Raw genomic sequence first — 24,029 nt, 5'->3', positions numbered from 1 at the left:
AATTCTGTTCCTCATTAAGGTCTATTGTAGCAGACACGTTCTGAGTTAGTTGTGTTGTGTGAGTATGTTTAATGTTTATGATTAATTATTGCTGATACTATTGTGTTATGTAAAGGTGAGGTATTATTTAATTGATATTACTGGCACAGTGATGGTGGGAGAAGGCAAAATGTAACAGAGCAATGGGAGATGCACATTCTTTAATGAATGCTAGGAGTATGTTAGACTCTACACTAAATGGTCTTGAAATGATTGTTCACAGATTGCTTTAAAGGATTTGGGTTTTATTCTTTTCTTTTATATAAGTATTCTTAACTATAAAACGTGTGATAAACAGAGGGAACTTTTCTTGACAATTTTGTCGTGTTCCAGAACTTCACTTTTGAAAATTGGATAGTCGTGTACAATTTCAGGCTGTGTGGCCTAGAAGCATTATGCCTTTGATTTTGGCATTATGTAGAATGAATGGGTTATTGGCCCCTTACATAACATATTTGTTTTTAATTAAAGATTCTGATAAGGTCTTATTAAAGTACCATGTATTATTTATCATGTTTCATATGAAAATGAGCTGAAGGGAAAATTCTATCAGCTTAGGGCATTTGCAGAATAACAGGCTTAATGTGCTGGGAGGAAAAAAAAGAAAAGCATGACATACTCTTGTCAGAACAGGAGACTGCTTAAGGCAAAGGAAAAGAATGAAAAAAGGAGAAGGAGCATAAAGAGAGTTTATTTGATGTTGTTTCTTTTCTTTCTTCTTTCCTCTTTTTTGTTTGTTTGTTTTTGTTTTGGCATGATAAAGTAATTTGTGCCATTATATAGCAGTGCTGTTTTAGTAGTTCAGACCATAGTACACTGCTAAAAGCATGGATGTTTCCTAAGCCAAAACCAAATTCCTGTATTGTAAGTTTATGTATTTATTGTTCTCGTGTTAATTTGTGTGCTCTATGTGCATTGGTTTTGTTGAAATGACTGCTTTTGGACAGAAAAAATATGTTATTCCTGCTGGAAGGAAGGCTTGTGCTGTTGTTTGAGAAGATGACTTTGACTTAGATTTACAGTTGTGTGTGTGTGTGTGTGTGTGTGTGTGTGTGTAAAAATATAAAATAACTAATTTTTCTTGAACTCCAGAACCTAAGTTCCAGTTATATGCTGTGTGGAAGGTGTCTGTTTTCAGTTCAAGTAGTAGCTCTTTTTTTAAAAAAAGGAAAATTAGTGATTTAAATTTAGTGACACTAGTGATGACAAAGACCTCGCGTGTATGTAGATTAATTATTCATTTCTTGTCTTTAATGGTAATCTGTTGGTAAAAGATGTATCTCTGTTAAAGTTGGAGATCCTACGAAACTAGGTAATTTATTAATCTGAAAAGTTTGCTTCTGAAAACAAACAAAACAAAAAACTAAGGTGATGCTTTGAGATTTGACCTTTTTTCCTGAAGAATTAACAATTCACTCATTTTTGTCAAAAATCATTTCAAAACATTAGTATTTTTTGTTATATGTTAGTTGTGCCTAGAAAAAAAAGCTTTAATATTGGATCTCAAGGACAAGTTAGAGTATAAATTATTTGATTTGCAGGTCACATCCTATTTCTTTTCATAAAGACTAACTGGATCTACTAATGAATAATAATTACTCCATAAAATAAAGAAATAAAGTCTGTAAGTGAAATACTATCTTGAGCAATGAGGTGTCATTCTCAAAGTAAAAGGTAAACATTAAATTCCCAAAACTGACAAATGTAATTTGTCCGCATAACTTGTTAGCATGAGCTCTTAAAATAGACCTACTATTCTTCAAAAACATTTGTAATTTTAGATTAGATGAGTTTCAGAGCAGTTTTCAGCTATTTCCCTCATTTTAAAAAAAAACAAGCGTGCCACAACATTAGTTTTATTCCCAGTGTTTCTACTGCAGGGGTTACTCTGATATTTCACAGTATTTTTTAAATGATTTTACAGGGTTTTTTTAGGAGACTAGATAGTGAATGACATGTAGATATAAAACTAAGATGTTTTATAGAATAATTTCCTGCAGACTGGTTAAGATTATATTTTCTTTCTCAGTTTGTGCTCCATACGTATGTTTCTTAGAAGGGGAAAGCCCTTTTTATTTGTCAGGTGGGTCCACAAAAAGGGGGGGCAGAGGAGAAAGGGGAGAAGGGCTGAATCATAACAGACATTCAGTCCCAGCTGGGCTATGACATTAATTGCCCAGATCTCATGGACGTGTGATGCAGCGTGCTCTCTCTCCTTCCCAACCCTCCCTAGGGATTTTTAAAATGCAGTATTTGAATTTTGGTGAGTGGTAAAGACCCTGCCCTAGGACCCATTTGACAAATGAGAAGCCGTGCAGCATCAGCACCAGCCGACTGAGCCTCAGTGAGTCAATCTCTCTCTCTACTAGTCAGCAGCTACTGTTGTGAGACAAGCCTCAGCTCTCACTGTCATTGAGGAAGTTCCATTTGCTCATCAATAGGCTGCAGGCTGTGTCTTCTGGGTTTTTTTTCCCCTTTCTGTTAAAAATTTGTAGTTTAAGTCTACCAAGTGGCCTTAGCTGACAAATGAATGTAGGGATCTAGCACTGAAAGGGAGAAAAGAAAACAAGACAGTGAAAGACACTGTTTCTTACTTAAATAATCAGAAGGAAAAAAAAAAACCCTGTAGTTGCAAGACAGGACAAACGTGCTTGCATGCAAGCCCCCTCTCTTGTTCTACGTAGACTTCAGAGCAACACCATGCAGCATCCCCTTACGGGTGCAACCTGTGTGGCACTGCCGAATGTGGGTATGTGTCCCCAGCTCTCCTGTGCCTTGACTTTTATGTACTTACAGCAGGTAAGTTTGTTTGACTTTTTTCTTTCCATTTATTGACTGCATTGACAGCATTGTTTATGGGATTCATGGTCTTAAAGAGATTCTTTGTATGAATAGGATGTGTAATTGTCTTTTATTGTATGGGATGAATCTTGCCTCTGTATTTAGAAATGATGAGTATAAGTAGAAGAGTTAATTTAGTACAAGATCAAGCATTTGGGTGCTTTAAAAACCTTTCTTTTGTCAAAATCTTTATTAATGCTGTTTGTACATATGCTTAATACAGTACTTTGATTGCTTTACCCATGGATTCTGTACCAGAATTTCAGCCATGAAAAATATTGCTCTTGCCTCTTTATTCAGTTGCAGGCATAAATTGTGCTTCTAATGTAAATGTGCCCAATGGCAATTTTGGTTTAGCCTTCTATGAAGCCAAGAATTGTAAGTCTTTGTTGAAACGTGCTGCTGATTAAAATTGAAATCTAACTGATTTTCATCAGAAAAGAAAATCATTTAATTTTTTAAAACCTATATCTGTGAAGAATTAGAATATTTGAGTCACAGAAGTAAATTTGCATTGCCTTGAAAAACTGCCTTAGAAATCAAGAAAACAATACCTAATTTTAGTTAATCTTTAAGAATCTTTTCATTTGTAAGCATCATATTTGCTGCTGTTTTTTTTTGTTAGAAATACAACAAAAGGAGTTTCCAGTTTTATAACCTTTGTCTATTTCAGTGTGTAATATAAAGTATTAGGCAACATAGGATGTCTAAACTAGAACTGCTTGTATTTGGAATCATTATTGTGTGGTACTTTTTTATTTTTTCAACTGAAGAGCCCACTACTACAGAGGGTCGTACAGTAGCCATGCAGAGCCAAGATTAAAATACAGTGTCATGCAAATGTGATTAGTTCCATTTATTCTGGCCTTTTTACTGAGAGGTTAGATTTGTGTGTGTGTGTGTGTGTGTACTGTAACTCCTCTGAGGGGTCACATATCGAGGTATTTGTCTGTGAACTCTTAAACTTCTACTACAGTAGTTTAGATGCATATAGACTTCCATGATACAATTCATATCTTTATTGCTGTATTTTAAAAAATCTCCTATTTAAAAGTTCTTTTCATTATGCAATTTTATTAATATATTTTGCTCTTCAAAGATTAATTTTACATTTCTTTTTGCATTCATATATTTAACATTTCTGTTACTACCAACAAGTAAATAAAAATATTTGAAGCTTCTGAACCTTTCTGTTGCTTGGTTCCCTAATAGTGTAATGTAAACCATTTCTAACATACAGCATGGAATGCATAATAAAATATACCAGATTTTGCATGTATGTGGGAGGGGTTCATGTGTTCACAATTAAAATTTACATTAGATAAACATAATGTATACATTATTTAAATGTCTTGCATAGAAAATTTAAAATTATGTTTTTAATATACCGTTTATGAATCAGCTTTAAAGATTCCTGTCTAACTTGTGCAATTACTTGATATGTAGAAAATGTACTCATATGTTTTGCTGTGCTTGTTCCTCTGTGCCAAACAACAATTTGAGCATTAAGGAAGGAGCTTTTGAAAGGGAAAATGTTACTTAAGGTGAGAGGTCAACATGGCCACACAAGTAGCTGATAAAAGATTACATAAAGATGAGGTTGGGGGTTGTAATAATGTTCCTGTATGATCTATTTCAATAGCCTTATGCAAACACATGCACCATATAGCAGTGTTTTAAGGTTTAAAGAAACGTATGGAAGCGTAATGATTACTTTAAAACAGTGAATACAATTGCACTCAATCCATTTGAGAAAAAGATGAGAAGTGATTGCTAATGCACTTCACAAAGTGTTATGTCCTGAAGTTGTTATTTTTTTAACTCTTTAAATGGATTAACTGGTGCTCTGGAAGTTTATAGGGTATTGCTAAACTGCTGGGTTTTTAGTCTCTCACTGTTTCTGGCTAATTATCCTGTCAGATCATTACACTTTTACCTGCCTTAATCAGAGCTATATATAACTGCTAAGGCATCTGCATTTCTGAGGGATAACTGTGAGGATGCTGTTTTCAAAATGTTATGTCTATTTGTTTGTTATGGTGTTTTGTTCATTTAGTAGGCATCATACTTTTTCTGAATCTTGTTGAGTAATTTAGAGAAATATTTTCTTAAATCAGATCTGGTTTAGTATTTGTTGAATTTGATTTTGTATTTTCTTAATTACAGTACTTTACTTTATATCCAGTCATCTAAAAAGTAGTTACATAAACTGGGGAAATGTAAACACTGCGCTAACTACGCCTACAGAACCTTATGTAGATTTCTTAGGTTTAAAAAGAGAAAGATGAGACATAATCTATGAACTGGAATATATGTTAGCAGTGCATTTTATTTTTGTAGCTTTTCCCTACCCATAACTACTGTAGTAAACACACAAATCTAACTAGATGTCGCTCAAATACTTTACTAAACATAAATATTTTTTCATCTCTTTAAGGTTGTCCATTGACCTCAGTATTTGTGACCTGAATGCTTTAACTAACAAGTTAGTAACCATTAATGCCTCCTCTTCAATCCTCACCTCCACCATATTTACACATTATGTCAATCTATACAGCCTGTTGTTTTTCTAATTTGCACCTTTAATACCTCTTTTTTGTTCTGTATCTCATTGAAAATAAATACACATACACATAATTATTTCTAAAGTATGATCTTTTCTTTCCTCCACCTATGAGATATTGCATTTTAGATTCACTAAATAGAACAGTGTTTTATCCCCTTTAAGTGAAGCAGTTGAGACAAATAAATATTACTTTTTCCCTTATGATGGGAGCTGCTCTTTCTCTCAAGTAAATATGAACATACTCATGAGGATGGACAGTTTCTTGAGAACTATTCTGGTCTCTCTGGAAAATCTGTGTTCTGGAAGTTCTTTAAAATTGCTATTATTTACTTGATAAACTGACACTGGTCTATCTGATGGTTGGATAGGTATTCATAAACTTTTTTTCAAAAGTGTATACCCATAAGTACTACAAAAGCTCTTCCAATACTATTTCAATGCTAGCAACTATCTAGGTATTCGCTATTCTATCAGTCCGAATTATGGACATTCATAAAGTTTCTACAGCTAAGTGTAGGACTAAAATATTATTTAAAACAATGTTTCTGCTCATACACCACAGTGCATTTAGAAAAATCAAAAATTGTGCTGTTGAAATGTTAACACTGAAAAGCATAACATGAAGGCCTAGTCTCTATTAACCGTGAGCAAAATGTTCATTAAAAAACAAACAAAAACTGCATGCAAAATATAGTAGTCCAGAATTCTAGATCTAGTTCTCAAACACTGCAAAGATCACTGTGGATGTGTGGCAGGGATAAAAGTATTGGATCTGGAGCTTTGTGTTCGGCCATTCTAAAGATAACTGTTACCAGAATAGGAGATGCATATTAGGATTTCACAAAATGCCAGTGTTTGCGGGTATAAGGACTAGTGTTTTGGTTTGGGCCCGTCTCCACATTATTTTGAAGTGTTAGAACTAACTTTGTTTTATAGAGTTTAGAAAAAAAAAGTGAGGTAAGAAACGGTGCTTCGCTGCAACTTTGTGTGTCTGGTGTTAGCCCAAAGCAATTTTTTACAGCTGCCTTTAACCCCCTGTAAATCAGGATTCATAATGTATTAACAGAGATTTAAGTATGTTATATCAACTATAACTGTATACTACATAATACATTAGAGGATGTAATGGTATTTAGTTGATATTTCACAGTGAAGTAATAAAGCCAACCGTTACAAGACTATGTAAAATTCCATTTCACAGTGTGCTGTGCTGTTGTCAATATTTTAAGATTGGTAAATTTTTCCACTTGATGATGATATATGTGGTTTGTTTTAAATAGTGAAGTGGTTTGTACAAAGGGTAATTCCTCTTAAATGGAGCCATTGCTCATAGTGGACATACACAGATCGAAAGCAATTGAACTGAAACTTCAATATCAACCTTCTCTGTCTTTAACTAGAAAGTAGTTCATGGCATAGATAGTGGTCAGTGAGACCAGTTTTCATACCAAAGATTTAAAATTAAAAAAAATCACACCATGCATAGAGTTTTAGTTGTAAATTTGTGTAATGTTATTTAGGCTTTAACCATTATGACTATGAAGAAGAGTTGAATTCCCCACATAATTTACCTAATTCATGCTTCTGAATCTGAAGGTTTATAGGAGTCTGAAGGTTTGGGGTTTTTTTTCACATTCTGTCTTCATGACTTAATTCAAGGTTGATTTATTAGATGGTGCTTTCGATTGATGCAGTCGATAATAGAGAAAGGGATTAGAACAGATTATCTTCACATATAAATTATATAAAGAATTAAAATAGGATGTATGAATTCTCTCTGGATGCAGTTTACCTTTTTGATACAGAACCAGTACGTTAACTGTTGAATGACACCGAAGCATTTTAATTTCAGTTCAAAGTACTTGTTTACCTTTACATTTTATAATTTAGTATGACCTGAAGGATCAAACGTTTGAGTTGATTACAATAGGGGAATGGCATCACTTCTTAAACCAATACTTTATCTTTCAGCATAAAAACATTGAATTGCTTTCTATGTACTGAATATATCTGATTCACTGACTCTGACTCTCTCTGTTGTAAAATTATTTAATATGACTGCAGCTCATGAAAATTGTAAGCATCTGTTAGCTTACAAAATTGAACCTTTGCACAGTTTTATTCCTCAGTCTGCTATTTCATGGCAATTTTCATGTGAGAACATACAACCTCTGCTTATGCCTGCATGAGTGAAAAGAAGTCCACATTACTAATGCTCACTCACCATCTGTTTTTCTTACAGCTGGGCCTTGAATAATTGTCCAGTAGCTGATGGACTGAGGTAGACAATCTTTTTTAGGGTTTTCTGATTCATTTAACCAGCTTCACTGCCCCAAGAGAAACATAATACTAGTGTATTCATTTTGGTAGGGTAAAAACACTGTATTTTGTCAGGCAAATTATAGTATTCTGTTAGAAAAAGAAATTGCCATATTGCAAACAATATCAGGTTGATGCATTTGTACCTAAGGGGGCAGTGTGGCACTCTTAGGAAATTTCATCATATAAATGAAACAGAACTCGGAAGGTGTGGGTGTAATTGTTGCATCTGGAGATATCTTTAATGCACAAGTAGTGAGTGATATCCTTATGTTCTGTTTATTTTAATAAGGAAAATAAGGTCATTTGATGTTCATCGATAAACTTCCAAGTTTACATATGAAACTCCACCTCCTCGTTTAAAGTGAAATTTAAATGATTATATTGCTCTCTCACACAAGAGCCATTTAATTGTTTTCCAGAGACTACTAAGAAGTGGCTTAGAGAGCAAGTGCTGCGTTCTCATTCTGAAAAAAAAGGTAGATGGGGCATTTGACTACTGCTGTGTTGAACAAGGTCATTTTCCAGCCACAATAGCAAGAGGAGGTGCTTTAGCTAACTGACACCCCTCCTTAAATACCGAAGGCCAAAACAAATTAAAAGAAAAAATGACCAAACAGTTAACTTTGATTACTGGCTGCTTTGGAAGATAAGAGCAAGAATGGTCCAGTAGGAGCTTGCCTTGGATTCCATGTGGCAGGGACAGGTGGAGTACTCATGTCTTAGAATAATTCCTTTTATATTGTGCTCAAAAGGCAAATATTTTGGGTAAAAATGTGATGACTGAATTTTTTCTTGTCAGCTACTTGTAAGTTGTCACTCTTCAGTTGTATTTATTGAATATTTACGTTGACAGTTGTTTTAAATATGTGTTGTGACATTTTGTGCCAGTGGAAGTGTGCAGTGGTCAGTTAAGTTGGGAATGTTTTGGAGTAAAGAGCAAACATTTCCTTTCAGCTTGTTTGTTAACAGTAGTGGTAGAAAGAGTTTGGATGTAGGGGTTTTGGATATTTGTTTGTGTATTTCTGAAATGGTAAGTAAATTATATCGGTATACTAAGAGAGCTCCATTTAAATACTATGTTCAGTTTTTAACAGGTAATATGTGAGAGAAAGTGACAAAAGCTGTTGACATAAGAGTTTATCACCTTGCATTATAGAGCTATAATGACATTAGTGGAAACTAGAAGCCAACACTTTCCATATGAATAATCCCTCAAGGTCTATAACCTCTTTAAGGTGTTCATGTGATTGATTTATCAGTTTTAAATTGAAGTGTGTAATACTCAGGCTCTCCTGAGGAACTCTTGTCATTTCTTTACTAGCATCACTCATTTACCTCTGAGTAGCTTAGTGCAGAGCCATTGACTTCTTTTACATTTTGCTTCCCCTCCTCCTCTGTCAATGCAGCAGCCCAGTGAATTTAATTAGGGAAAATAGCATATTTAATGTCTATAGTGTGCTGAGTAGTTGTAGTCAGGCCTTTGGTCTTTTGCACTATAGCGGGCTCCAGCTGTGGAGAGATCTCAGTCTGTTTTGATCCTGCTCTTTTTTGTTGTGTTAAACACATGCAGAATCAAAATTAGGAACGATAGTAAGAACTAAAGCACACAGAGGATTATTTTGTGTTCACAGTGAGGTAATGATTTTTTTTGCAGATATGGACCAGAAGTGTTTTAAATTTTAAACTCAAAACACCAAAGATGTTCAACAGAACACACATGGTTTAATTCTAATAAGATCTTTTTGTGTTTGACTTTTGACCAATTACCATCAAAATCAACCAAAAATTCTTTCTGCCTTCCTAAATGTAACCCTGTGAGTATGCCTAGCTTTTCCTCTGTGCATGTATTTGGTAGTGTGTATTTCTCTGTCAGTATTCCATGTCTTTGTGAGCTTCTTTCTTGTGCTTTGTTTCTCCTGTCTGTTTCTGCTTGCTACTTTGCTTCATTTTATACTGTGGGTAGCTCATGTTTTATTAAATACATGCTTATATTAAACGTATTGATCAGCCACATTACAATTTTGTCCTTCACTTTAAAACAAATAGTAATAAATGTAATTTGTAAAATTAAAATTGAAGTTCCTTAATATAATTCAAAAATACAGCAATGGATGAAAGTTTGAAAGACTTGTTGGAAGCATGTTGAGCAGACATTGTAGAGAACGGAAGCACCATCTTGTTGAACAGTTCTCCAGGAAAAATGTAACCTACTCAGGTAGAGTTACTTTGAAAATTTTGGGATGGAAAGATGTCTATATATTGTATGTGTGCCCTCTCCTTCCTTGAGCTTTCCTTCCCTGTCATGTGTTAGTCCTGTCTCAGGGATGTAACATGGCTGCATACCTCAATTAATGCTCTATGGCAGAGGGTGGGAAAACATTCTCTCTCACTTGTCAGAAGCAAAGTTATTTACTTTCAAAAGCTGACAGAATAGCACTGCAGGGGCTTCATTTTTTTCTGTTCAGAATGTCATTATTTTGTAATGCAGAGGGATTTCTGCATGCATTGTAGCCTTATTCTTATAATATTTATTATGTTGGATGGCTACATTAGTGTAAACTGGCACACTGTTTTAAATACTATGATTTTTGCTTGTGCACTTTTGAAAAATCATGTTCAAAGACTATTTAAAGGTTTACCGTTTAGCTGACTAGGAATATATTTGTTTAGTACTGGTCCTGACTATATATGGAACCAAGCATTTGGGCCTACCGGAAATGCAAGAGTGACTGTATCCTTGGTTGCCTTTATAATACGTCCTTTCCCCCCGATGTCAGGCTTATGGTGTGGGACTCAATATACACTCAAGTTAAAAGATACAAACATTCTGGTGTAGAGTGATATTCATAAAGTAAAAGCCCAGGAAGTCAGTTGCAGTACTTTAATTCCTGTTCCGTCCTTAATATCTCCTCATCCAGTTCCATTTAGAATTGAATGCGGCTTATCAGAGTTTTATGAGATTACCTATCCTTCTATAGAAAGGGCCCTGGGAGACCCAAAGTAAAAAGATAGTATGGATAACTTCTGTGCACATAGTTGATTCTTTCTACCTCCTTCAAAAAAAATGTTTTTCTTCCCATGAGAAGTAAAACTTTCCCTCATTCAAAAAGGAGCTTCTTTTTGCAGTGACAGGGTTTTAAGAAAAAAGAACAGCCAAACTTACAGTAGCATTAGCATTTAACCTTTTGCTTCTGTTTAAAGTGGAAAGTTAAACAGACTTAAAAAGAAAACCCCGTTAATTTTCTGCAAATTTAAAAAAAAATCAGCCTGAAGCCTTGAAATACAGGGAAATGAGTTCTGTTTGTAAATGAACTTTTTCTTTCTTTACAGACTTGAAAACCACTAAATTTATATTGCAATTGCTGGTCTTGGGAGAGAAAAAGGAAAGGAAAAGTACAAAGCTATTGGGAAGCGTCAAACACAGAGAATGATGGAGTACATTTCATAGCAGCCAATTCCAACCCCAAAATCCCTGTTGTGCAGGAAGGCTTTCCAGCTAGCACAGGAAATTCAGCCATTGCACAGCACAGTATTAATGATTTATACACCGCACCACTGCTTTTGTTCACTAGCAGAGCCTGGTTGTGTTAATAAAGGAATTTCAGGAAAAAAGGGTCTTGGCATGCTGAGCTGTTTTGCTCAATGCGGTGGATGCTGCCTTCATAAATCAAAAGAATTTAGTGCTTTACAACCTTTCAGAGCTGCTGAGGTTTTATTTTATTTTTTTTATTTTTTTTAATCTGATTCACCTACGAATATTTTCATTGCTTTTCTATAAAGAATGAATGAACTACTGGATAAGATCTATCTCAGCTGTTTTAGGGTTGATTGGTTTGCTTCACAGTGGTATTAAGCTTCCATTTGTTTTCCATTTGGTATTTATGCTTTATGGTGTTTTCTATGGAAATAGGCTAGCACGGTTTTATTAGCATAAAGAGATGCAGATCACATTAGATTCTGCCTTCTTTCTTACACATAACCCAGTAAAATGTACAGAGAAAATGTGTATTTGCAGTAAACAAAGTAACTGTGTGTGTCCTTTATCTAAAATTAAAATTTAATAACACTCTAGGGAGCACCTATTTTAGCATAATGTACATATTAAAATTAGAATGTTATTTTTATTTGCAAAAAGATGACTCAATTTTGTTTTAGTAACAAACACAGGTATTAATTTTCTGAATCAAAGTTGTTCTTATACCTAGAAACTTTCCTTTTTCCAACAGCAAGTATGCAAATTGATGATTAAATAAGAGGGTTTTTTCATGCACTGAAGACCGCTTTTAGAATATTGGATCAATGTTACTATAACAGGAGAAAACACATCTACATTTAATTATTTTAATGAAAATAGACAACATATAGTAAACATTTTATATATTACCTTAATTCCTTGATGTAGAATAGAGAATTAAATGGGACACTGAGCACCAGAACAAATATGAAGTGTGATGTCTATATAGTCTTTGCTGTGTATCCCATTTATTCTTCTACAGAGGAGTGTGTACAAATGTGAATTTCATTTCAAGGAATTTATCTTGAAGTTAAGGGAAAATACCTACTTTATCTAAAAAGGAATTCATATAATATTTTCAGATAGAGCAGTTGCAGTGTTTTTGGTCTATTTGGATCAGGTTCAAGTTCATTTATTTATATAACCTTTGCTTATAGAAAATGTGATTGCAGTATCAGGATTTTGTTGCATTACAAAAATATGGTTGTCTAGTAGCTTTATGAAACTAACCAATGCAGTTATCAGCAGTAGTAAAATTAAAGTTAATTTTGTGAAGTATTTTTTTGTTCATGGTTTGTCTGGTTGTCTGATGAGGGCTGAATGCAGATAAGGAAATTATTTATTTTGTTCTGTTTTCATCACAGGATAAGTGGTGTAAATATTGTGAATTTATACAAGGCAGGTGTCCAGTAAATGAGGTTTTTGTTTATATTGTACCATTTTTTGTTTGTTTGTCCTCTATTATTTGGGTGCATGAGTGTCTCATTGTGTTTAATTATGTCTACGAGGCACAAGACAGCAGTCAACATCTGCTCTATTGTTTCCTTGGTTTACATATAGCTTTGATGGGTTATTAAACAATCTTATTTTTCAAATAGAAAACAGAGGAACAAGCTGAACCCCTATTACATTATTTTGTAAAGGTACATTATGCAATTAGTACTCTAGGATTTGTACATATTTGTTGTTTTGGCCAAACAAATGCCTTCCTATTTTAAAAATTGTTTGAGATACAAAATGTTCAATGATCTCTGACAGTTTTCAATTAATAGTAAATATCCAAATTTTTGTGATGACAATGTATTAAATTAATTTTATCCGTACATTTTATATTTAAATTGAGTTATGAAATACTGAGACATAATACAAATATAAAAAATCAGAAAAGTGAATTTATTCTCATTCTATTTTCTCACAAGAAGCAACTTTCTACATAAACCATATCTTTTTAAACATAGTACAATTTCACTTATATTTGATATACGATGATTGAATTTGGTGAAGTTCTAAATTTTATTTCAAATATTCATTTGGGATAGACAATCCTTATATTGGCTCCAATGCTGCAGCCCTTACTTAAGGGCAAAAAAACTACTCCTGTTGAATTCAGAGGAAGTTTTTCTGTATTAGCACTGAGAGAAAACTGCAGGATTTCATTCTTCTATATATTGGCATTCTGACACAAGGTTCCCCATTTTATAGTCCTTTTAAAAAAAATCTTTCCCTGTTTTAAGGTTCTTTCTATAATATATTCCTCATCCTGACCTCTTAGGCAAACTGTATTGAGATAAATTATTTTAAAAAATCTGAACACCCTAATATAGGTTTTTTGACTAAAGAAATGAAACTTAGAAACAGGTATTCCAGTCACATGGTAAAATAGGTTTTTTTATTTGTATATTCACTGCTATTTATATTTTATGTATTTTAAAAATTGTTTTCCAAATTGAATGTAGTAGGTGAACATTTCTTCTGTATCTAAGTAACATTTATAGCAAAAATCATAATGGATATTTTTATAAATTGGACAGATGAATACAGGAGCAGATAGAATGATAAAGTAGCTCTAGCTTATTTTCTACGGAAGTAACACCATATCTGGAGATAAACTAGCCTAATGTTTTGAATGTTTTAGGCATTTAAGAAAAGTTTCTCAGATTCCATTTAGAATCCTAAGTTTCTACTCACGTATAATCAGTCACCTGATTTTCAGAGGTGTTGAGAACTTGCAGCTCTCATTGACTTTCAGTGGAGTTGCAGGTCCCCAGTACTTCTGAAAATCAGACCTTTCATTGCTTTAATTATAAAAGGAACCTATTCATCTCATCACAGAATAAGAGGGCATGTTAATAGCTGCATAGACAGTGCTTCATATGTGTTTCCAAATTGAAACCTTTTAAATATTGTTAATGTAACTTATGCATTGTATAAGCCTTTGGCAGAACCCAGACTGTTCAATTTCAGGACTGTAAGCTATCTGGACATATATAAAGGTCCATATTTAAAGATACATCTTTTGGATTTATGTTTAATTTATAGTTATTGAAGAAAGTACATATAATTAACTTATTTGGGCCAGATGTTCTAACTGTCTCAAATAAGTTTGCCTACCACTTTGCAAAATGTTATTCAGTGTCTGGCATAGAACAAAAGCAGTTCACTTTGTGTGCAAGGCTAATTAGGAACACTTGCTAACCTCCCACTCAGCTATCCCTGTAAATCAATCACAGGAGGTTTGCGTATGATGCAGAATTCAAAATATGTCTCATTAAGTGTCAGCATAAGCTCCTTAGGAGACTTGGAGCATTACATACTAGTTTTGCTGCTCACATATTCCATGTGCTTGTGACATGTGTAAGTTTTTAAATGAGAAAATTCCTGACATAGTTCAGCAATGAAAAAAGCTAGAGTTAGAAGAAGCTATGATAAATAGTTAATATTTCGGCTTTATATAATCAGACATATAGGACCCAACCCTTAGCTGGTGTAAAACCATTTAGTGATGGATATCCACATGATGGATATTACTCAGTGATTAATCTGGGCATTGCCCTGAGGCATTAGCCTTTATACATGTGTACATATATGCACATATACATATGAGATCAAGCAGACCACACGATGGTCTTTTAGGAGCATGCACAGAAACAGAATGCTCATATGCCTTTTTTCAGATTGAACACAGGTGCATATAAATACTCTATTTACAGTGTACATTTCAACATAGAATCTGATTTCAGTGTAAGGTGCCCAGGGTCAGCTCTTTAGTTGGTGTAAATCAGCATAGTTTGTTCTATTCTGGATTGTGTCTGACCCTTGACATCTTGTTCTGAAATGGAATTCTGTATTGCAATGTACATTCTAAGAGAAGTAGGAAAGTCTTAAAAGCATACTATTTTTACAAATGCTGTAACAGTTTGTGTGAGTGCATATATTTAAAAAGAGTTTGGTTGTTTGTGTATATTGTATGTGCATTTGTGTGTGGATCATGCCCACTTCCATTATGACAATGTACTGTTATATTTCTTTATGATAAACATCAAGAACCACCTGTGGATAATTATTTTCCACAGATTTGTGAAGGGGGCTGAATGGAGCCCTCTTCTAACAGGTATTCCAGCTTCTTATTGTGGCCTGCAGTTTTTCTGGTGTTGATGTACACACATTACAAGGCAGAATATGCCATAGAGCATAACATTACCTGTAATTGCATTTATTTTAATAAATCCATCAAAGTTGAATGAGAAAGGATGAGCGTTAACCTCAGCTTGTCCAACTTTTCCATTAGTTTCATAAATAGCGAGATAGATTAGTAGAAAACTGCAAAGAAGTCCCTTTCTTAGTTTATGTGGTAGTACAAGATTAGGCAAAACATGTAGGGAAGAAAGCAATGAAAGAGCATCATCTTTAAGTAAAAATTCCAGGGAATTGTATGTTTTTGAAAATAGTTTCTATAAAATTTCACTAGTCCCACTTGGCTCATTAACTATTCTGAAAGTGACAGTTTTTATAGAAATAGCTATGCAGCACTTTTCTTTCATTTCAATACCAAGGGGATGTTCCAAAAATAGCATTTGCAATCATGATGTGTGCACGTTGTGTCTGTGAAAACAACACAACAGGAACTATTAGTGCAGTCAGTGATCCCCTTAGGCTAATCACATAGAGGAACAATATGCAAAGGGGTGTGTGGGGAGGTGAGTTGGACAAGTGTAGTGTTACATCTCTTCTGTTTTAATACCCATTAATGTTGAATAAAGGACAACTCCTCTGTTCATTCTCTACTAATTTCTCAGCAAAGCCATGAATCCCCACACATTTCTGTTCATATTGTGCCTTCCACTAACAGGAATGTTTAGTATTGGAATACCTTGGGGGAAAACCCCACTAGTAAGCTGTTCACAGGGGTCACAAGCCTAAAGAGAGTTTAATTTGCTGATGTCTACACATGCTTTGATGCAATGAAGTAGGTTTGGGAATATTTTAAATTCTCAAATCTGGGGGGGGAGGGGGGGCGGCGGCGGCGCTAGCAGGAAGATGTTCAGCCTGTGCCCTCTCCCTTGCAGCTACAAAATCTCTTTCATTTCCAATTAATATCCCTTGTATCCAGTTGACAGACTCATTTCAATCCAAATAAAAAGAAACCTCTTTAGTTGTTCCTCCCCACTGTACAATCTTAACCCAGTCTGTGGCTGGCATATTCCAAGGACAGACACCAATGAAGGCTGATGAAAACCAAAATTTAAAAAGTGTCTGTGGTAAAGGGCTCTCATTAGAGAGAGAGAAACTTAAGAGAAATTAACCCAAAGGCAGGAAGTATTGTCAGCTGATGGATGACAAGGAAAGAGCTAGTACCTCACACTCCTTGTCTCTCTATCTTTTATTGGACCAACTGTTGTTGGTGAGAGAGACAAGCTTTTGAGCCAAACAGAGCTGAAGGAGAGCTCTGTGCGGCTCGAAACCTTGTCTCTCTCACCAACAGAAATTGTCCCCAAAAAAGATAGTACCTCACCCACCCTGTCTCTCCAATATCCTGGCACCAACATGGCTACAACTGCACTGCATACAAGGAAATAGATAGTCATTCTTTTCCTATCACTGACCTCCTCTTACCCTTTGGCACTGATCTAACAGTCAGGGTTGTAGTTTTCCATTCTGGTAATCTCGTAGTTGAATAGCTAGCCTGTTCTGGTACTCTGGTATCCCAGCCGATACTAAGCCCCGAACAGGCTGGTTTGTCCCAAGGTCTAAATAAGCGTCCAGTTCTTCAGAACTAGTGTATGAGATAACATCAGAGATAGGATGTTTCCATAGAACCAGATCCATCCACGCTGGATTCTGGGTTGATGCTGAATCTCTACAGGAAAGTGCATATCTTTGCAGAATAGTGCATATTTCCTATTTCTCAACCACAGGTTTGGAGGCTCTCAGGATTGCCTACCTTTGATGGTGCTAGCCATGAGTTTAGCTGGCTTTCCCCACTACATAGATCCTAGCCAAAACTCAAGCTAGGGTAAAATGGCAAAAAAAAAAAAAAAAAAGACTTTGTCAGAGAAGTGCATACTCTGAGTATGAAATAGGCTGGGACAATTATACTTCACCTTCTCGTGCCTAGATGCTCTATCTCCAAAGGGAATAGGGAGATCCTCAGTTCTAAACTGAAATTCCTCCTGACCAGTCTACCACACAGTTTTTGTTAGCTGCTGTCCAAGTTTTGTCTCATTTAGAGCTGGGAAAATAGTTACTTCGTGGCTTTAAATGATCTACTTGTCAGTGGAATCCAGTTACTGTTCACTTAGAACATTCATTCCATGCTGCTGTTTTAATGAGATTGATGCCCCTGAGGTGAATGATGGTCACCCTATGTGTGCACATGACTGGAGTGCCGGTGTTTATAAATAGAGCTGCCACCGCCATCAGTCCAAGTGAGATGAACTTTCCTCAGAGGCAAGCTAAGCTGGGAGCCAAAGTCCTTGCCAGCAGATCACTTGTGTATTAACGGAGAAATTTGTGCTAAAATTCTGTACACTGAGTAGTATCTTGATGTTCCACCATTCCAGGTGAAGTGAGGAGTAACATCTTTGAGAAATAATAGAAATGTTAGATGTCTGTGCAGTTGTGTGGAAAACTTCCTTGGGTCTGATGTAATGATGAAAAATGGTGGATCTACCCATAACTTGAGTCTCATAATCAGTAATGACACGTAGCTTGGATGCACTGATTTAGAATGAGTGGGGCATTATGGTTCTATGATCCTGTCTAACAAATGTCAGTGTCTACCAGAGGACAGCTGAGAGCAGATATTCTGTTGCAGGGTGTTGTGTCCTCATGTATAGGGCCCTACCAAATTCACAGTCCATTTTAGTCAATTTCACGTTCATAGGATTCTAAAAATTGTAAATTTCATGATTTCAGCTATTTAAATCTGAAATTTCAGGGTGTTATAATTGTAGGGATCTTGACCCAAAAAGGAATTGTGGGGAGTGTTTGAGGTTGAGGGGAATACCAAAGCACCTCTGATTTGTTTAGGAGAAACACAGGTAAAGGTCAAAAGTCTTAGGTCACAGGCACAGGTCTCCATAGTGGAGGATGCTAATATGGACTTCACATGGGACCTGGATCGTCCCCACCAGAGCAGTATAGAAGGCAGCACTGAAGAGGAGATACGGTATACTAGGAGCAGCAGATAACAAATATATATAGTTTTGGTCAAGTAACCCTGGTCCTTCACAAAAAGGGTAGGAAGCCAGAGTGGTGTTGCTCTCTCATAAGTGCAAGTGATGTAGCCCATTCCTACATTATACATAAGCATGGCAGAATTCAATTTTTATTTTGATGATTTAGGGCTTGTCTACACTTACTGGAGGATTGACGCTGCAGCGATCAATGAATCAGCGGTCGATTTAGCGGGTCTAGTGAAGACCTGCTAAATCGACCACCAATTGCTCTCCTGTTGACTCCTGTACTCCACCTGATCAAGAAGAGTAAGGGGAGTCGATGGGAGAGCGTCTCCCGTTGACATCACATAGTGTGGACCCCGTGGTAAGTAGATCTAAGCTACAAGGATTTGAGTTATGCTATTCACGTAAATCAAATTGCGTAGCTTAGATTGACTTTTTGCTTTAGTGTAGACAAGGTCTTAGTCAGATATTATCTACGTTTATTTTTAAGCATTTTAATTTTTTTTATCAATTGAAGCTTTCAAAGTAGCAGAAAATTATGGGGAGGGGTGAGGCAACAAGGTACGTCAGATAATTATTTAATGTTCAAGCTTTATAACTGTTCAAACATAAACAGTCAACATCAAGTCAAAATATACAAAGTAAATATACTTAAATCAAACTCTAAGTTCACAGGCAGCATTTTTCTTACTTTTCCTGTCTGTAAATTTTAATTATTATCAATGGAAATATTTTTTTCATTAGTTTGTGTATGTTTAATGATATTTACTGACAAAAATTTAATCATTCCGAGTCTAATTATGCTCCCTACCATAAATAACCTATGTGGGTTTTTAACGCTCTCCTCAGGGCAGCCCAGAACCATAAGCCACTGTGTTACCCCACTGTGTCAGCGAGAGTGAATTTTGCCGGTTTGCCAGCTCTCTTCCACACCAGTCTGTCCACCTCACCATTGCTCAACTTGTATTGGAGACACAGGCAAAACAACATTCCTTTGTCTCGGGCAGACTTTGTATCCTTAACCGCTAAAAACCTATTTTAAGAACATATTTCCAGTACCCATACATAATTTTTTTACGAACAACCCATATGTACACCACACAATGATATGCATAACCAGTGTGTTACCAGTTTTCACGAGACCTTACAAGATGCTGTTTGGCTAAATATTCTGGCAAAGTGTTGGGTGTGCCCTTTGCCAGTTAGTACAAAAGGGCTATTAGGGTCACGGGGTCAGGACAAGAAATACCTTTTGTGTGCATAAGGCAATAGAAACCAGATAGGAGGTCTTGGTAGACCAAGCAATACTTGTTTCCTTCAGCACTGCAATGGACTGCTCTGTGTGGTACAGGTCAACAGCCCATGAGCAAGGGACCTCCTTTAACAAATAGAAATGTTGAAAGCCACAGGCTTCCTAACCAGCACAAGCCTTCTTAGGAGCTGATTTCTTAAAGCTGGTCTTGTGTTACCATAAGCTTTGGAACCACTTCAAGTATCTGACATTTCTAAAGGGAGAGAGAGCCACCAAAATGGGAGGGAAGAGAAGGATTTTGAAAAATGAATATTCTGTGTGATTTCTCGCATAGCCTAATGTCCAGGTCACCTTCCTTGTTTGACACCTTCCAGTGTCTGAGCCATTAAATTAGTGAAGCCCCAAAGTCCATATTGCCTTGTTTTTGTCAGTGAAGATGGTGTAGGTGGCAGGCAGATAGATTTACATGAGCTTACCTCTGGTATCCTAAAGAGGCAGGCAAATGGTTAATTTGAGTGCTTCTATTCTGCATGCACAAGTAGGAAGGCCAAGGGGATTCTCTGCCTGTCTGTCTTTTCAAGACTCAGGTCACAGTGTCGAGCTCCGTGCCTGGATATGTAAGGATGATGACAGGTCCTTTTACTGGGAGTGAAGAGGAAGCCCAGCCTCTGATCTGAGATCTGGAAAGTCCTCCAAATATCAAGGCTTATGTAGGTGAATAGAGGTTTATGACTCAGTAAAGGAGTAAATTACTGTGGTAAAGGGCTGTAGATGAAAAGTGTGTGTCTTCAGTTATGATCTAAGTAGGAACTGAAGTCCTCTGAAGCTAAAGTGTTGAGCTAGTAATATGAGCATTTCCATGTCATAACAACATGTCCCTTTTATGGTAAAACTAAGCAGATCAACGTCTTCAGGGTACACTAGGAAAAGATACAGAGTGAACACAATTCCATTTTTGGGATTTAGGGCTGCGAGCTGGTCAAAGGACTGGCAATACAGAAGACACCTGGAGGTCAACTGGATCATTTATCATTGTTGCTTTAGGTACAAATGTTTCCTAAGGGACAGTGCTTACATGTGAGACCCTCAGCTAGGGCAGGGGAAATAGGAGAAAGCGGTTGGTAATGCAATCATCAGTCAGAATTTGGTGAGATATTATTCTAACAATATCAGAACATCATCCCAAAGGAACTAACTTGCCCTGAATGTGAATATTAGGACCTTTTCTATGGTCTCCTAAAACCACTCCAAAAGCCCTTCCAAATATATTTCCTGGCTTTTTGCTGAGGATAATCTTCCTCCAACTCCCATAAAACCATTAAACCAATCGGACTAGAACACTTAAAATCTTAAAATCACCAGATTTGCCATCCTTTAAAAAAATCGAGCAACTCTTTCCTCTGTAGTGGGAACTCCTTCTCCCTTTCCAGCATTGGTACATACCTGATTCAGCAATGGGGATGGGGAGACCACTGTCCGTATGCTGAAAGGAACTAGCAATCATTAATTTTGAGCCTTAGCTAATTTCTAAGGTGTCTCCCAGCAATTATATGATCAGAAGTCACTTTCAAAGGGAAATGGTTTTTTTAGCACAAACGCATGGTACTACCAAATATGCTGTACCCCACACATGTTCCATACACTTGGGAGGAAAGACAGGCCCACACAGACGTAAGCCCTGAGGCTCATCCCTATCCTACATGCTGGGCATAGCTAGGGCCCTAAACCAACCTGTGTAAACTCATTTTCTTGGTCTGGATGAACTAGACTTCTGGCACAGGCTGGTGTGGCACAGGCTTTGGAATATGTGATGTGGCCAAATGTGAGCCTGTGGTGGTTGTAGTCATTTAGGGTATGTCAACACAGCACAGAAAAACCCACAGCTGGCCTGTGCCAGCCAACTCGGGCTCATGGGACTTGGGCTATGGGGCTGTTTCATTGCTGTGTCAACTTCTGGGCTTGGGCTGGAGACAAAGCTCTGGGACCCTCCCACCTCACAGGATCCTAAAGCCCAGGCTCCATCCCAAGCCTGAAAGTCGATACATCTATGAAACAGTCCCTCAGCCAGAGCCCCGCAAGCCCAAGTTGGCTGGCACAGCCCAGCAACAGATTTTTCTTTGCTGCGTAGACATACCCATAAAGGGTTCTTTGTTGTGCCTCAGCCCCATTATTAACTGTGATAGAGGTAGTGGAGTTGGGAGCTGGCTGTTGGTGTGGTTTGCCCTTTAACCCCAGACTTGATACTGGATACTTGAAGCTGTGAGAAAGGAAACCAAGCTTGAGCAGCTGCAGGGCTTTCCATTTATTGGGCAGTGTTTCCAGCCTCTGATCTCTGACAGCAATGTGCCAGCAATGCTCCTCTGCCATGTACATTGGCCAAACTGGACAGTCTCTACACAAAAGAATAAACGGACACACATCTGACATCAGGAATCATAACATTCAAAAACCAGTAGGAGAACACTTCCACCTCTCTAATCACTCAGTGACAGACTTAAAGGTGGCGATTTTGCAACAGAAAAGCTTCAAAAACAGACCCCAAGAAGAAGCTGCTGAATTTGAATTAATATGCAAACTAGATACCATTAACTTAGGTTTGAACAGAGACTGGGAATGGCTCGGTCATTACACTAATTGAATCTATTTCCCCCTGTTAAATATCCTCACACCTTCCTATCAAGGGTCCGAAATGGGCCATCTTGATTATCACTTCAGAAGTTTTTTTCCCCTGCTGATAATAGCTCCTCTTAATGAATTAGCCTCTTACAGTTGGTATGGGTACTTCCACCTTTTCATGTTCTCTGTCTGTATAAATATCTTCTTACTATATGTTCCATTCTATGCATCCCATGAAGTGGGCTGTAGCCCATGAAAGCTTATGCTCAAATACATTTGTTAGTCTCTAAGGTGCCACACGTACTCCTTTTTGCTGATCTCTGACAGTTTCTTTCCAGGAACTGAGGTGACAGGTGAGGAATAAGGTCGTGGGAAACCAGTGTTGTGATGCAAGTGGCAGCCATCATGTGACATAACACTGGTAGAAAAACTGAAGTGTGGAGAAGTCCACCATCTGCTGACTTTTTGTTTAATGGCTGTGCCTAATAATTCTCCAGGCAGCCTCTGAGCCTGCTTACATCAGCAAGGAGTGGTCAATGGCAACTCACACTCCCTGTCTTATAAAATGGGTACGATTCTGCATCTAACATTTTGTTAGCCTAATGGCTGGGAACAGAACTGAGTGAAGAACCGAAAACTGGCCAAGAGACTGTAAAATAGCGTTGATAAACAATTAGGTGCTACACTTAGTTCTGGACATCCCATTACCAGAGTACTGACATATTACAGGGTCAACCTGTGGGGAGTTCAGGGAAGAATAAGAAAGATGATCTTTAGTTGGGAGGGCTTTATCTATTAGGAAAGATTAAATGAGTGAAATATAGCTTGACCAATGGGAGTGTGATCATAGGCTACAAATAGGGTGTATACACTAAGCAGATAACAGAAATGTTTATTCTAATATTCATAGTTAGGGTGAAACTAAGATGGAAAATTTAGGCTTAATATTGTGTGGAGGAACTTCAGTATAGTATTAAGTATTTAGCTCAGGTATAGTGTCTCAGGGGATGAGTTTGAAAAGACTTAATTGGGGACATTTGAAACTAGGCAGGATGAGGAACTAGGAAATTTAAAGTAAAGAGCAATCCTGCATTGGTAAGGGGGTGGACTGGATAGATCTTTGCCTTCTGAGTCTGTGCTAAGAGTGTGCACCATTGGTTGGCTGAGGCCTTCATTGCCGGGATCTTCCTTGAATGCCCCGGCAGAGTGGTTTGGGGCGTAATTCTCAAGCCTGCTTATCTTAAACTGTAATAAAAATAGGCCTCTACTTTTGCCTAAAAAACTTTTGTCCCTTCCTCCACCCTCCAGCCCACCCCGCCCCATCCTTATTTAAAGTCTCACTTAGGGACTATATCGATTTAAGATAAACACCCTGACCCTTTCCTCACCCTCTTCGTTTCATGATCTGTAACAACGTGTTGCCCAATTCACAGACATATTCTGTAGTTTATTTCTCTCAGTTTGATTTCAGATGATTGCTTTGAGTATGGAAGCAGCGGAACCTGAGCTAGATCATTTCATGTCTGTAGTAGCTGACACAACCGTAGGAGGCAAAGAGGCAAGCCTGTTGTCTGGTTACTTGGCCAGTTTTTGGAAGTCTGATTGATTGCTCAATTCATCTGCAGAGTGGATATTTTGAATCCCCGACATGAATTAAGTCAAATGATGTGTTGTTTACTTGATAGGAAAAGCCATGAG

The 24,029-nt window shown here is 36.8% G+C and overlaps 1 protein-coding gene across 31 annotated transcripts in view; it reads left to right on the top strand.

Annotated features, from left to right (window-relative positions):
* Positions 1-24,029, top strand: part of RBFOX1 (RNA binding fox-1 homolog 1) — a 2,389,987-nt gene that overhangs the window by 1,976,298 nt on the left and 389,660 nt on the right. Inside the window, exon 1 of one of the 31 annotated variants that reach the window (XM_043523272.1) lies at positions 2,297-2,838. The exons of 29 other annotated variants lie outside the window; for them this stretch is intronic. In XM_043523272.1, coding sequence (XP_043379207.1) covers positions 2,695-2,838 — 144 coding nt within the window. In that variant the 5' untranslated portion in view covers positions 2,297-2,694. Of the gene's footprint in view, positions 1-2,296; positions 2,839-24,029 lie in introns of those variants that run through there. One more of the 31 variants, XM_037911692.2, reaches the window with a different exon arrangement.

This window comes from Chelonia mydas, chromosome 10 (assembly GCF_015237465.2).
Source record: "Chelonia mydas isolate rCheMyd1 chromosome 10, rCheMyd1.pri.v2, whole genome shotgun sequence".
Classification (NCBI taxonomy): Eukaryota; Metazoa; Chordata; order Testudines; family Cheloniidae; genus Chelonia; species Chelonia mydas.
Note: the sequence above shows the minus strand (reverse complement) of the source record. Positions and strands in the feature narration are given on the sequence as shown.